Source organism: Vespa mandarinia, chromosome 10 (assembly GCF_050613455.1).
Source record: "Vespa mandarinia isolate Hongniang chromosome 10, ASM5061345v1, whole genome shotgun sequence".
Lineage (NCBI taxonomy): Eukaryota > Metazoa > Arthropoda > Insecta > Hymenoptera > Vespidae > Vespa > Vespa mandarinia.
Window position 1 is genome coordinate 30,504 of NC_140819.1, and position 16,054 is coordinate 46,557.

At 26.3% G+C, this 16,054-nt stretch overlaps 2 protein-coding genes and 1 non-coding gene across 5 annotated transcripts; 2 read left to right on the forward strand and 1 right to left on the reverse strand.

Annotated features, from left to right (window-relative positions):
- Positions 1 to 3,857: 3,857 nt before the first annotated feature.
- Positions 3,858 to 3,929, forward strand: TRNAD-GUC (transfer RNA aspartic acid (anticodon GUC)). The gene has a single exon. It is a non-coding gene; the product is annotated as a tRNA-Asp (tRNA).
- Positions 3,930 to 7,699: 3,770 nt separating this feature from the next.
- LOC118444745 (calcium and integrin-binding protein 1) lies at positions 7,700 to 11,103 on the forward strand. The gene is made up of 5 exons (XM_035873305.2): positions 7,700 to 7,846; positions 7,909 to 8,011; positions 8,706 to 8,853; positions 10,073 to 10,203; positions 10,310 to 11,103. Exons 1-5 carry the CDS (start codon positions 7,755 to 7,757, stop codon positions 10,418 to 10,420), a joined length of 585 nt encoding a protein of 194 aa, XP_035729198.1. The 5' UTR covers positions 7,700 to 7,754; the 3' UTR covers positions 10,421 to 11,103.
- Positions 11,104 to 11,540: 437 nt separating this feature from the next.
- nopo (TRAF interacting protein no poles) lies at positions 11,541 to 15,365 on the reverse strand. 3 transcript variants are annotated; one of them, XM_035873302.2, is made up of 8 exons: positions 13,934 to 15,365; positions 13,483 to 13,569; positions 13,013 to 13,387; positions 12,819 to 12,920; positions 12,622 to 12,744; positions 12,323 to 12,560; positions 12,076 to 12,216; positions 11,541 to 11,970 (listed from the first exon to the last, which is right to left on the reverse strand). In XM_035873302.2, exons 1-8 carry the CDS (start codon positions 14,008 to 14,010, stop codon positions 11,782 to 11,784), a joined length of 1,332 nt encoding a protein of 443 aa, XP_035729195.2. In that variant the 5' UTR covers positions 14,011 to 15,365; the 3' UTR covers positions 11,541 to 11,781. The 3 variants fall into 3 exon arrangements, with proteins under 3 accessions (XP_035729195.2, XP_035729196.2, XP_035729197.2); XM_035873303.2 differs by having other exon boundaries at positions 11,542 to 11,970; positions 13,807 to 15,365; XM_035873304.2 differs by having other exon boundaries at positions 11,544 to 11,970; positions 13,483 to 15,364.
- Positions 15,366 to 16,054: the final 689 nt, after the last annotated feature.

Consider the following 16,054-nt stretch of genomic DNA (forward strand, 5'->3'; position numbering starts at 1 on the left):
ATTATTAAGTAACTGTTATAGAGTTACGGTAATCGGTTTATAAGATTCTTACAAAATTTCTTTGGATTCTTTATTTTCTCATTTAAGTTCTTTGTACTTTTTCGTATTGCGTCATTCATTCTCCTTATTTTACTTAAAATTTGCTTTTTCTTTTTTTGACGTTTCGCTCTTCTTTCTTACTTCCATTCATTTTTCTTTTTTTCCTTTTATCTTTCATAAACATCATTACTCATTTTTCTAATAATAATGAGAAGAAAATCAAACTATCGACTCGACAAATATAAAATCATTAAGATTTGATGAGAAATTTCTCGAAATATATATTCATATGATGGCATGTTCATTGAAATGAGATCACTAACGTTCGATAAGAATTATATAGTCGTAGAAAGAAGTATATATTCGATAAGAAGTATAGTAAGACTATATCGTCTTCTTTATCTCAATATGTGAGACGATCATATTTTTTTGTCCAGCAATAATCAAAAATAATTAAATTATAATCCATATTAAAAACAATAAATTATAATCCATATCAATACTAAAGTATTCCTTATAAATATGTCATACATTAACATTATTTTGTTGGAAAATTATCAAAAAATTAACATTATCTTTTATTAAATGTTTTGGAATTTTCGCATAAATTTAATACAAATAAAAACTGTCTGTATTGAAATCTTTTCCCATCGAAAAATATTCTCTTATAATACATTGCTTAACGGAAGGTACGCCATCGAATATAGAAATAGAATCGTGTAATTCTTCGTTGATATAAATCATATCAATATTGTTTGAAAATGTAAAATATCCAATATCATCTATCGGTGACAAAATACTTTTGAAACATCAATATTTCAATTGTTGCAATGACTTCTAATATACGCAAACGTTTCCATAACGCAAACCGTTAGGATTTTCTATTAAATTTATTATTAAATTGATTTTTCCATAATTAGATGGATTACAAGTAAAATTGCATACTGCATTTAATAGCAGTTTAATGTGCTAATAACGTACATTTTGCTCTTTATCGAACATTGTTTTCTCACACATTCATTGAAACTTTCAAGAAATATACAATAAGGATAGACGTTACTTGCGAAATTTTTCAATAATTACTATGATTGCCATTTTACTTCTATTCTTTGTACTGGATAGTTATAAATTAAAACTTTGTAGATTCATTTATTTAGTATCTTGAAAAATAGTAAAATGCAAATACTATTTAAAGATATTATCCAAATATGTTGATAGTGGGTGATTATGAAATAGAACGATTTATAAATATATTTATGGTAGACGATTATTAAATCATTTTTGCAATTCAGGCACGCATTTGCAAGGAAGATTGTCTCGATGTGAAAAATATATAAATCCTTTCGATGCTGTTTGTAGCGAACATAATCATATATTCGAATTATAAGAATACCGAAGAACGATATAAAGCAAATAAAATATCAGCAACATCTGCTAAAAAACGTATTTCCGCGAAAGATGCTAAATTTGGTGAATACGTTTTTGTTGCAGCCCGCGATAAATAGGAAAAGAAAACTGGATATAAGGATAAAAAAAAGAAAGGAAATAAACAAGAAAAAATTATAAATTGCGAAACAAACACGTTTAATCCTGTTTCTATTTCTTGGAGTATTAGGTTCTTTCGCAGGTGGTGTGACAAATATCGCTTCTGCAGTTAATAAAGCTAGAGCTCAAAAAAAGCAGTTGGAAGAAATGTAAAGACATAATCTTTATTCCATATTTGGAAAGACAGAGATTTTATTTGTCTCCGTACAACATAACCTAATAATGGATGAAATATGAAGAGAGAGAAAAAATTGAAATGTAAAAAAAAAAAAAAGATAAATGAACGAAAATTATTGGAAAAGAATGGGATGTTTTGGAATATTCAATTGAAACGAACATGCCGAAATATACCAAATTTTAAAAGCGTTTTCATGAGAAATGATTTATCTATATTTATAAAACTTAATAAATGCGTTAGTGTGAACTTGGATAACAATAGACCGAATTGAATAATAAATATCAAAAAGGAAGATACAGTAGAATATTCTGATCCTTCCGGTAATTTAAAATCACCCATCATTGGAATTAATAAAATATTTTAATCAAATTTATTCGATAAAGATATTATAGAATTCTTTTGTATAATTCGTAAAAATATTATAAGTATCTTATCAATCTTACGATACGAGTAATTGTGGTCTGTTATGTTCTAAGTTTCTTAAACGCAATATCTAAATGTCGTATGTCATCATGTTAACTGGCAGATCTTCAGAATTGACATCCTATTTCTTCCCACTATTGAATCTTGGGTAATGAAAATTACAAATTAGATTTAATCGATTTTCAAACATAATTCCACACCTTAATAGAACGAACAATAGATTCTATTTTGATAAAAGTAGAGAAATAATTATATCGGAAAGTTTTTAAAACTAAATTTAACAATAATACATTGAAAAGTGAAATAAGATATAAATATTTTATAGACTTCACTAAACTTAATAATATCGGTAATATATTAGAATTTTTGAAAAAAAGAGTGCTCAAAACCAGTAGATGGTACAAGTCCGATATTCCAGTGAAAATTATCAAAGTAAATATAATATTAAATCAGTGTTACTTCCGATTCCTATAGCAATGGTATAATTAAAGGTATCCTTTATGAATTTTTTTTAAACGTCGAACCAGGATATAAGATATTTGAAACGCCTCCGAACATCATGTATTGTATCTTCCGAAAATCGTCAGAATCATAAATCGATTAATCTAGCGTGTAATCACTGAAGATAGAGATTTTATAAATTTTGATGAGGAAGAAGTAACGATAAGATTGCACATGAGAAAATGTTAATTTATAATAGTATGAAAACATCTAAATCAGTGCTATCGAATAATTTTAACATTAGTCGTCAGCGATTGATTGGAATTCTTCTTCGAAGAAGAAAGTGCTGTCCAAAGAAAAAAAAAATAAAATTACAAGAAAATTTAACAGTAAAAATGCTAAAATCTTTAGGTTTAACAATAGTAAGAAAATAACAATTTAATGACAATGGTCTATTCATTGAATATCGTCGAGCCTTTAAAATACGATAACCGTACAACTAATATCGAATTTCAAGTTTACAATTACGGATCAAGTTTACAAGATACGAATACTAATACAATAACAAAATCTAATCATCTTAATATTTCAGCATTTCCTATATATCAAAGGTGAATCAGTTGACAATAAGATAAAGTCAATTTCATACGATCTCTGTCTTCCATGAAAAATAAACTCTTTTATTTGGCACCGCTTCAATGTTTAACAAGATACGATGTGGAATAAATGAAATTGAAATCGATCTTAGCAAAAATAACGATGGCATTCAAAAATCTGTCACTATCTGTCACTCGACAACAATAAAAGCAAGGAGTTGAAAAAAGCAGCACGGGATCTTGATAAGATGAATTTGGTTACCATGTTCAACTATTATATATCGATGAACATGTTAATAGAATTTTTAAAGGTTATAATAAATATGTTATATTCAATGCACGACACGAGCTCATATTAATAAGAATCAAAGATGATAAAAATACATTTTTTACAAAATCAAATAAAATTAAAGATCTGAAAATCGAATTGCTTAAAATACAATGGAAAGTGCCATATATTATGCTCAACGAATATACGAAATTACGATATTTGAGGATTTTTCAAGAAGATAAATTGATCGCGATAAATTTTTGCTCGTGAGTTTTATACAAGTATCCTCTATTTCCGGAAATACAAAATTATACTTAGACTTAAAATGTTTTTTAATATAAATTATAATAACAAGGTATTCATATCCTCGGTAGTATAGTGGTTAGTATCCCCGCCTGTCACGCGGGAGACCGGGGTTCGATTCCCCGCCGGGGAGCAGGATTATTTTTTTTCTTTTTATATTTATTTTTTATTACTTCCATATTTTTTATTTAGTTCTATTTTCTTAGATAAATACATTTATAAATTTACATAACTTCACAGCTAAATATAAATTTCAGAATATGTACATATAGCGCATAGCTGAAAAGAAATCTTGCGGGAGGAATGAGGGTCTAATTAGTCAGAATGAAAAGAAACGCTTCCTCTAATGGGTATTTTCGATTCTATCATGTTATTTACGGAGAAAGTCATACATACTAATTAGATTAGTAAACGATAGTAACGTAGGCAATAAATAAGATCTACTGAGAACAAATGAGACAGAGCAAGCGATGAATTGAACATCAAACTATTGGTGTAATCTCGAATCACAGAGAGTTAACATAACGAAAGATTAATATAACGAAACGATATTCTTGCTTTTTTTTTGTTTGTTCTCAATATAAACTTTAAATACATGAATATTATTACTATATCAGATAGTATTGTAAGAGTCGAAGAGTAGGGATTATAGGAGTGTGAAGTGCGTATGGAATAAACTTCCAGAGTACTCCTCTTAACCATGTACCGTTTCTTTATAATTCTACACAGTAGGTATATTCGTATATGTGCATATATATGTTTAGGCGTGTAAATAATTATGTACATGCATAGATATGCTTGTAATATGTGCACATATGTGAATCGAATGTATAAATCGAATATATATATATATGTCGGGTGCATGTCATAAATATATAATCTAAAGTTAATCTAATATCATTAATACAATTTTTACGATTGCTTTTCTGTACTTTACTGTGACTAGATGTAGTCAAAAATAACTATTTTTAGTACCTATATATAAATCGTAGCAATAAGTGAAGCTATAAAATCATCATAGTCTTACGTCTACAAGATAGTCTAAATTTATATTTTTGTTTCGTTCATAATCTTCTTTTATTACATTTGTGAATTATTGTAAAATACTTTTTGTACCTGGCAATTAATAAACGTATGATAAAAGAAAAAATAATTAAAGAAAAAAATAATTAGTATGTCTGCCTATCACACTATACACCAAGGTTTGATTTCCCGCCAAGGAGTTGGAAAACAATTTTTTTTCTTCTGTTTTTTTATTTTATTCACAATCATTTTTATTTTTTATAGATATAGTGATTAGTACATTATAATAATTATAATAATATAAAAGAAAAAAATTTTAATAATTTTTAATGTTACTTCTATAAAGTAAACGGACCAAAACTTATCCTAGTTTTAATTATTATAGATCCTATAGTATGAGTGCAATTCCATTATCTTAAAAAAATATAATGGTAGAATGTTGATCAATATGCTATTATTGCATCTTCTTCTATTTCCTAGGAATTCTTTGTGGTTATTGCACACGAATTTTTATACTCCGTTTTTTATTCTTTATACGCAACAGATGTATTCGGTTTTCTTGCAAACTTTAAATATACGTACACACATATAATTGTTGCATATATAACATAGTTGCAACAAAATAAAATAGAAAAGAAAACTTAGATTATGGAATAATTGTTTGATTTCAGAGTATACTTTATCAAGCAAACTGCACTGTTGTCGCTATCATTGTAACTTCACAATTTTTTAGAATTTTTAAGTAAAATTTTAACTAAATATTCTTGAAATTATGTATAATATTTAACTGTAATAATATTTATGTATAATATTTAAATGTAATAAGACTATAAAAATAGACTTATTTACTATGCGATCACGTTGAGAAATATTATTTATTTCTAAATAATGTTTCTTTATTATTTATTTAAAAAATTTCTTTTTTTTAAGAAAAATGAGAAATAGTACGATGAAAAAGTTAAAAATAAATAGTATAAGTATTGATTCTAAAGTTTTATAGAAAAGTAAAAAGAAAATGGAAAATAGAAAAACGTTATCGAGAAAATAAAAAAAAAACCAAAATTTTATACATCAAATAATAAAAGGCATTAAAATAATTAAAAAGAAAAATGAAAACTCATTATAAGCCAATAACTTATCTTTGAAACAATTGGTAAATGTGAAAACTACTCTTATTATTAAAAAGAAAAAGAAAATAAAGCACAAGACTTTCAACGACGATGATAATAACGATTGAGTTGAAGTGTTTATTTCATCACTATTCAACTTTTACGTCTATTAATGAACGAACTTTTAAATAAAATAGATTATATACGTGACCATAATCGCATAATTATAATAATTACTCTACAATATACGAAATCGTAAATAATTCAGTTATTCAAACGAATATATTTAAAGAATTTCTCGGCTGCATTTTACAAAATATATTTAAAACTTATACTGATCAATAAAACCAAAGAAATTAATAATATATATGAAGTTCATTTCAATAATAATAATCAATTGATGTTGAGTAATTCTGTATTCAATAACATTGATAATTAGGATTTGTTTAAATATAAGAACTTATTATAACATGTAAACATCAAACTTCATAAATAAAAGAGATTATGGGGAATAAAGGATATAAGTGTAATTTCGTTATCATATCAGTCACAAAACTAGTTAGTAATATCTTTTTTTTTTTAATTTATATTTCTAATATGCCAATCGAATACGTGCGCTACGATAATCTTGACGAATTCGTTGACAGATTAAAGCTCTTAATTGCGTTACGAGATGCTGGGCATATAGAACATAACAATGAAACCATTTCAATTATTGAAGAGTTTATCAAAAAAAAAAATAGTGAAAGAATGTTTCTTTTTTCTACCCAAAAATCATATTCATTTTTAAAACACATACTATCATATTTAAATAAACATTATCTTGAAACTAATCACTTAAAATTACAAAACTATTCACTTAAGGATATTCACTTAAGATTACAAAGAAATTATCATAACATTTTGCATAAGTGTTCTGTAAATTTGTAATTCTAAAATTAGTTCGGCCATTTCGTTAATATTTAACATAAAAATATTTTTAATCAGATGTACGTCATTTTGAACATTTTCAAGCGATCAGTCTGAAATTTTAAGCAGCAATTTCTACGATGATACGCAAATTGTAAAAAACTTTGTTATATTTGGTTCAATCAATTTGTTCCTATAATCTTACAAAAAAAAATGTACACCTTAAACCTAAATTTATACATTTAGATAATGTCATAATTCATGCGGAACTTCAAATAGAATTGAAAAATTGCATTTTTAACAAAAATTATAGCGAAACAATTCTGATTCACGATTGCTTAAGACACTTTCTAGTTGTCCGTCGAATTTTTATCAGATTTGCGACTAAAGAAAAATTAATTTCTGCACTCATAAGTTCACAGTTGATTATGAAACGAGGTGAACGCATCTCCCTCGAGCATTGATCGATTTTCCAATTGTCGATCGCACTTATTGATGATTTTGATAATAATGAAATTCCATGCATTCCTCGTATAATCAATTTAACCATTTATACGCTACGATGTACATTCGCTGCGATGTTATTTCATAATTAAACTTTAAAAAATTTCAAATATTTATGTATGTGTATAAGTGAATAAACTTCAAATATATAAAATAGAAAAAGGCATTCTAATTGTTTATTCACGATCGTTTTCTCTTTAATTATAAGAAAAAATATAAGCATGATATTATTTACAAGTTAATAAAATATACGTCATTTTAAATATAAAAGTGAAAGATGAAAACTTGTAATCTGATATGTTTGCGAAACGTAAAGATAAAATTATCGCATATTGATAACAGATTTTCCGAGTGCAGATTAGTTAAATGATAACTCTCTTTCACGTATATGTGATGCAAAAGCAACTGAAGTCATGGGAAACTTTCGTTCTAATCATACTCTTACGAGCGAATTAATACAAGAATACGTCGAATTATCATATTTGAGCAAATCTGAAATATATCAGTAAGTATTATTCATATACATATTTTTGGATCAATAAATAAGAACATTATTCACTTTTTTAGCATTTTCAATCTACTTAATAATTTAACACCAGGAATTTTGCACGATAATTTACATTATCGCTTTACGAAGAAGCAAATAGATGAAATATTACCTCAAGTCCGTGTAAGTAATAATAAACTGTTGACATATCTGATTTTTATTTCATCCGATTAAAGTCAATCACTAGACGTATTCATAATGTCAATTTAAAGATATAGCAAAGTTCATATTTGTCGAATAATATAGATATAGATTTCATTCAGTTAAAAAAGAATCCTATTACTTGTTACAAATAATACAGAACTATGAAAATTTATGATACCATTATTATGATATATTCGATTGCAGATATAGGTAGGAAATAACGGTTGAAAAAATAGCGGTACGTATTGTTATACGCACGCTGTTAACTCTTCTCTTACTAAAAATGATTAAGATCACTCTATAAAATTCAATTTGGATTAAGAACTCTAGGTGAACATAGTATATCTTGATATTTTCATTCAGACGTATATTCATTTATAATTCGTTTCATATTAATTTCATATAATTTTAAGAAGAAACTAATAATTTTGTTTATATATTACTTGAAATTAAAAATTTTTTGTATACAACAATTTTCCATAGATTGTATAATTTAATAGTCATATAGAGAGAGCTGTCTCATATATATCTCATATATTATTTTTATATTTTAAATATAGAATATATAATCCTATATATTAGATATAAATATAAACAAAAAAATAAAGAGAATCTGTGATAGATATGATAAATATATGAACAATGATTTAAACATTCAGTCTTATTTTTTCAGCATAGTCCTTTTCGCGATTCAATATACCGGATATTTTCGTCGGAACAAGACGAATGCTTAAGTTTCGAAGACGTTTTGGACCTTTGCTCCGCCTTTTCGGAAAATTGTCCTTTGAACGTTCGTTCAGCCTGGGCATTTCTAATATTCGGTAAGAAGGCAAGAAGACATAATGTCTTTATTCGCTTACTTTAATTTTTTTAATTTCAGCTTTAATTACTTTAAATTCCTCATCTTTTTCCGCAATTCGACTATTTGTCGAGAAATTATAAACGCGAATACTTTCGACCACTGTAATGTTAAGATGTGTATACATTTGTTGAGTATCATATCACCGTTGTATATCATCATTACATATCATCATTGCATTTGTATCTATATAAAAACGGAAAATACAACCTATCTTTTGACCGTCCACATTAATAAGCAATAGTATTACAATACGAGAATACGCAACGAGTACAACGAATGGATACGCACTTTTAAATGATTGCATACCTTAAAAGAAAAAAAAAAAAGAAAAACAGAAAAAGCCAAACTTTTTCGCAATAGATATGATCAATACAGTTCTGTCACTTATTTATATTCATTTTATTTGCATTTATGTGTTAAGCATAATCTCAACTATGCTATATTTTAATATTAATACTAAATAGACGTTTATACTAAAATAGACGCCAGTTTGAAAATAATTGTTCAATTTATATAAAATTTTACACAAAACATCTTCATGTATTGCTCAAGCTATGTATAAAGTGTTAGTTAATGAAATCAATATGGCAATTTCGTAAATTTTATTTATAATTTAAAAAAGTATTTATAAAAAGTATTTATAATTAAATTGCCATCATTTTGTAAATAACTTTCCAATTTTTTTGAGATTTTAAACCAAATTTTTTCACATCTTACAAAAATATTCTGCAGAATCGATTAGACTGTTTCATTAATGTTTAATATAAAATTGTTTATAAAATTAAATGGACGCACTTTTGAATTTTTTCAAATAATTGGTCTGAAATATTAAAAAGCAATTTTCCAACTATATGGTACACAAACTTTATATAATCAAAAAAATACATTTAGAAAACGTCACAATTTGTGCAAAACTTCAAGGATTGAAAAATTCTATTTCTTTCAAAAGTTATAGCAAGACAAGAATTTTTAGCACTAATAATTACATAAGTAACTCTTGGTACCTAAAAAAAGAAATATCTGTTCGAGAGATTTTTTGTTCACCTGCAATGATATCAATGATGAAATTATACTATAGCTATATTCATTATCTTAATCATTTAATTTCATGAAGTAGGACACATTGGCGAGTCACTGTACATTGCTTATAAACGAAAGTGTCACGCATTCGTTTTCAGACTTCGATGGCGATGATCAGCTTGCATTGGCCGATTTAATTGAAGCTATTCAAAGATTAACTGGTGTTAATGAAAATGAAGAAATCAAGAATGAAATGGATCGTGAACATGCCGAAAAAGTGGCACGTATGGTAAGTGTCGATGAATTCTTACTTAGTAATATAATGAATTTCTTAAAGTTTCGCTTTTTACGATCTTAGGATATTTTGTTTAAATTCTTATATTTTAATTTTATAGATGATATCTGAAATGGATTTCTCTGAAAATGGAAGTATTTCGCCTCAAGAATTTGAACGACTCGTTGCGAGGATGCCGGACTTTGCTCACTCTTTTCGATTTAAGTTCTAATCTTAGAAACGCTTTAAATCCACTGATTTTAAGATATCAACGTATGTGTTATTTTTATATAATAAGCTATCGCTTATATATAATACAGTTTGAACGATCGTAAATGCCAGAGAGCACCAAATCGGGTATGCAAGGAGTTTCTATTTTTCTTTCATAAGTCAATGGAAGGATTGAAGGTATTTTGTATTTCGTATATGACGTCGGATACTTTTTTAAATACGACGGCATCAACGTTGATGCGCACTGATACTTGTACTTATTTGTTTTGAAAAAGTGTAATGGATGAAGTTTTGATGAATGATCCTTATATTGATCACGATGAGCTTGTACCACCTTTTTATAAAAAAAAAAATAAACATTAGTTTGAATATAACTCGTAATGAAAAAGATTCTCTAAAAAAATGTAATAAAAATGATTAATTTTATAGTAAAATAATATTATATGAACAAATTAATACTGTGTATAAGTCGTCCACTTCTTTCATGAGTATCGGATCAATGGTAGAAATATTGTTCTGTGGAAATGCAAGAGAACGGAGTCGATCCTGAAAAGTCATTATAGAACTTGGTCGTGGAGTGTAAGATTTCTTTGAAACATTCCAATTATACGATGGTATCTTTATGAAAAATATTATAATAAATAAGAAATATGAGAAAATATGAATTATTGGAAAAGAAAAGTTTCTTAATTCGTTAAAGATTTAATTTGAAACAACCAATGACCACTAACAATAATTCGTGAAATCGTCCCATTTCTATAATTCCTGAAATAACCTCTTATATCAGTACCTTCCAAATCGTGTTTTGAAAGGAGTTGAGGTCCCATAAAACATGGTTTTAAAATTGGTGAATAGTATGTAGAGAGAGAATTTGACATGTTTAATTATATTTTTTATTTTCCTGAATATGAAAGAAGAGCTTATTTATCATTTTCATGTTACTTTTGAAATTTGACATGTAGTAGAATAATTGAATAATTATCATCTACAATGTGACAATAATTAAGTCAATATTTTCAATTTCTAAAATTAATTCTTTCTCATACAATGCATTATTATATATATTATATTTATTACTATAATAAGACTATATTAAATAGTAAATATGAATAATAACATCAAAAATATATTTATATAAGTTATCTTATTTTCAACTTCGTTAATATCAGCACCTTGAATTATAACTTTTTAACTAACTTTCAGTTGTTTTGTGACTTTTCACTAAATATAATCACATAAAATCCATCTAATCTAGAAAATAATAAAGATGGCATACTACACATATACAAACTAATACACTTGTAAATTACTATAAAATATAAATATAATCATAAAAAATAGAATATTAGATTAATTCAAGTATCATGATATATCTACAATTAAATCACTAAGTTTTTTATTGTCTCCTGTGTCAAGTTTAGGTTTCCTTGGCTTAGACAAACACTCTTTCGTTCTCTTTAATTTAGCACTTTGAATAGGACTAGGAAATTTATCATACTTTGAGTGACCCCCAAAACCATCATATGTGATTGAACCGTTTTTTACAGATTCCTATATATTACAATTTATAATAATTGATTAAAAATAATAAATTTGTAATAATTAAATACATATAAGACATAATTTCTACTAATTAAGAATTACTGTTACACTTACAACAGAATTTTGGGAAAGTCTGGGTTTTTTCGTTAAAATAGAAAACGTAGATCTGGTAGCTCGTCGTGCAGTATATTGTTCCTTTAAAGCTAATATACCATGTGATTGGACTGGAATATTAGGTGAATTTATTTTGATATCCTGTAACAATATTTTACTAATTTCTACCATGACTATAAATGATTAATAGATCATGAATAATATCATAACATTACAGAATGTGTAAAATAAAAATATATTTTGATACCTCCATTATGAAATTTGTTTTTCTTTTCAAAGAGTTTTTTGTATCATTCTTGACACCCATCTGATCAGTATATTTAACTTCTCCTTTAGATATTTTAATAGAATTCGAATAGCTCTCTTTTGTTTTCATTATATTTGATACATGTGTTTTGATATATCCATTATTTTCAATATCTTGAAGCTTATTTTGTAATACCATTTTTTCATTCTCACATGTTATTAATTCTTCTTCTAACTTTCTAAAAACGCACATATAGATTAAAATATTTATGCTAATCTAACTAATTAAATATAACATACTTTCGTTTTTCCTGCTCTTCAAGTAGATAATTACGTTCCATCGAAACTTTAGTGAGTTCCTGCTGTATGTTTTGCAATTTAGCTCTCATCTCTCTTCGTTTAGTTACACATTTAGCCATTTCTCTAAAACCAGAAAAGATTAAAAATAAAAATTTATTAATATTATAATATATTTTACAATATTTTATCTGATATACCTTTTCATTATAGATATATATGTAATAAGTGTACTAGAATCATTTGTTTTAGAAACCATATCGTCTACTTCCTCAGCAGGAGCATCCATTAAAAGTTGTATACTTAAAACACAAATGATAAATTTCGAACTTTATTAAATTTGCAAAATATTAAAATAAATATTTTTTGAGTAGAAAAAGAAAAAAAAACATACTTTTTTAAATCTTCAACTCTTTTCCTTAACCTAATGACTTCCTGATTAATAATATCCACTTCTGTGCATTGTTGTCTAAAGTACTTTATTTGCTCTTTTAATGCATGAATGGCAGTTTCTTTCTCACGTACTTCACTTTCGGCCTTTTTGACTTCACTTCTTAACCCAGAATTTTGTTTCTCCAAATTCTCATTTTTCTCAGTATAATGCTTAATATCCTTGTCTTTAAGTAAAATTTGAAATGTAAGTTTGTCAATTTTATCTTGCAAGAAAGATGTATCCTCTACAATAGTATCATTATTAGAGAAATTAAAATAGATTCTATGTATCTTATTTTGATTTGTTTTTTCTCGACACTGCGGACATGACTTTGATCTATATAAAGAAATGTACAAATATAAGGTTATTGTAAATATATTCAACAAATAATATTTAAGTATTTAAGTGATAAAAAAATTGAAAAGTACTACCTTTCTAACCACTGTATTAAACATGTAAAGTGAAAAATGTGACCACATGGTGTATAAAACACATCATCTGATGGCATTAATAAATCACTGCATATAACACAAACAATATTCATTTTAATTCCTTTGATTTAAAAAATTAATTATCTGCACACGAAGTAGACAATAATAAAAGACAATAATAAAATCAAGGGACCTTTAGTCCAAAATAGTCAGTTTTGAATGAAAATAGATAATAAAATTAATCAAATTTCATATATCTTAAACATATATCCTATTTCTACACATTTATCTACAAGTGAATTTAAATAAACATAATATATTTACGTCTCCAGTAATAAACGGTCAATTAAGCAATTCGAAAATAAATGTAACATTCTTTATCCAATGAAAGTTACTAATTTAAGATATAGATGGCAATACATACGTATAAAAGATATAGAAGGCTATTCACCTTTCGTTCGAAGTATGTACACACAAGAATGGACAAAATATGAACTCAACGCAAGCGATGAACACTATTCCCATCATTTGTCTATCGTATTAATGTTTAAGCTTGTTAGACCTTTTCACGCGTAAAATAACAATCGAATTCGTACGAATTAGATAGAATTAAATAATCTAGTAGTTTAGCTGTGAATTCACGCTTTTCAGTCTCATATTTATATTTATCTTTGATCTTTTTTCTGTTATTATAAATCATCATCATATGTATTCTAGGATGTACAATAGCTCTCAAATCTTTTGACGTTAAGTTTCATACATTACTTTGTAAACGTTTGTAAACACTGCTATTTTTCTTTGTTTTTCGGCTCAATTATTCTTTAATCCTTGTACAATACGGAGGTTTTCTTCGTTACAACTCGAAAATATCGGATTGATGTTGAAAAACCTATTTCTTTAAAATTAAAATTTCTTGTCAATCGCCGAGAAGTCATTTGACATTTTTGATTCTTGCCAATAAATAATTATTGTTGTACATATACGCTTGTAAACTTCTTTTAATATAATAAATTATGATGAAATAACATCGAAAAGAATATTCAATAGATTTTAAAGAGATTGTAATATGTATTTTAAAAGAAGGACCTAGTCAATTAGAAATTGTCTGCTGTTTTGGTATATCTCGACTGGTCAGTCGAGTTATAATCATTAATATAAAGTACAGGGAAATGATAATCATAAATCCAGTCAAGGAAAGCCTTGTAAAACAGAATTAAATAGTAAAAGCCTTGTAAAAAAGAATCAATAAGATTATCAAAAGTACTTCAGTCGCTGATCCCCGCAAGTCTGCACGTCAAATTATTAGAGAAATACAGCAAAATTATGGAATTAAAAAAATCTATCAGAGCAAAAAATAGGAAGGCTAAAATTGATTGCTAAGGACGCCAGTCCTTCATTCTATGTAGGAGATACAATTGATCGCTTTTTTATTGGGACATTTTAAGAAAATAAATAATACGTTATGTTAGAAAAGAAATGCTACAGAACTGAATATTCCAATAGGATAATGATCAAAAACATTGAGTTAAGCTAATAGAAGAATATTTTACAAAGAGGAAGATCAACATTTCGCAGTGGTTTAGTCATAGTCCAAACTTAAATTCTATAGAGTACTTGTGGGAGAAATAGGATAGACATATTAGAACACAGAATTACTTAAATCAGAATAATCTTTTTAAAGCTTTGGATAAAAATCTTTTCAAAGCGAATGGATAAAAATTCCACAGAATCAAATAGCGGAACTTATCAGATCCATGCCCAGATGTGAGACTGTATTATCGGCAAAGGAATGTACAACTAAGTATTAGTATTTCATTAACTTATAAAATAATTATGATCTATTTTCTTTATGCAATTGCAGTAAAATCGTTAAACATAGTAATATCAAAAGACTTATGACCTGCGATAAAGTAAATTTTTATTTATATAATATTCATTTAAATTGAATACGATATATTTTTATTATAAATATGAATTACTACATGTAAATTATAAATTATGATGCTTAATATATGTATAATGTAATAGCATTAATGTAATTGATGTTATGAATAAAAAACTATTTGTCAAAAGACTTTTGAGCGCTACTGTACATAATGTATATAAGTATATTCTTTTATTTTTACTTATTAATGTATTATTTTTGTTATTATATTATATATTATTATTATTATAATAGTAGTGTAATAGTAATAATATAAAATGGAGTACTCCTATAGAGAAACCATAAAAAAATAACACTGGGAATTCTTACTTCGTAAATAATGTAGAACGATACGAATTCGTATTTTATCAAAAAAATATATAATATGTAAGTATGTATTCACTAATTATTATTTTTAATCAAATAATCGATAAATGTATATACTTTCGAACAAAACTATATTGCAACTGTGTTCTATCTAGCACAGATCATTGCAAAACACACATCTACTATCAGTGGAGAGAATAAATATAAAAAATTGGATAATAACGCATTACTACATTATCAAATAAGGAAGAACTTCTACAAAATTTCGACTTTCAGTATAGGAAATATATAAAATTATTATGCATTTTTAATCGCTTATTA

What these genes read in the sequence shown, in the direction of transcription:
- LOC118444745 (XM_035873305.2), top strand. Translation starts at nt 7,755, where the DNA reads ATGGGAAACTTTCGTTCTAATCATACTCTTACGAGCGAATTAATACAA. An exon ending in AGCAAATCTGAAATATATCA is followed by an intron (nt 7,847 to 7,908) that starts GTAAGTATTATT and finishes TCACTTTTTTAG; the next exon opens with CATTTTCAATCTACTTAATA. An exon ending in CTGGGCATTTCTAATATTCG is followed by an intron (nt 8,854 to 10,072) that starts GTAAGAAGGCAA and finishes ATTCGTTTTCAG; the next exon opens with ACTTCGATGGCGATGATCAG.
- nopo (XM_035873302.2), bottom strand. Translation starts at nt 14,010, where the DNA reads ATGATGGGAATAGTGTTCATCGCTTGCGTTGAGTTCATATTTTGTCCA. An exon ending in TTAATACAGTGGTTAGAAAG is followed by an intron (nt 13,388 to 13,482) that starts GTAGTACTTTTC and finishes TTCTTTATATAG; the next exon opens with ATCAAAGTCATGTCCGCAGT. An exon ending in AAACAAATTTCATAATGGAG is followed by an intron (nt 12,217 to 12,322) that starts GTATCAAAATAT and finishes ATATTGTTACAG; the next exon opens with GATATCAAAATAAATTCACC.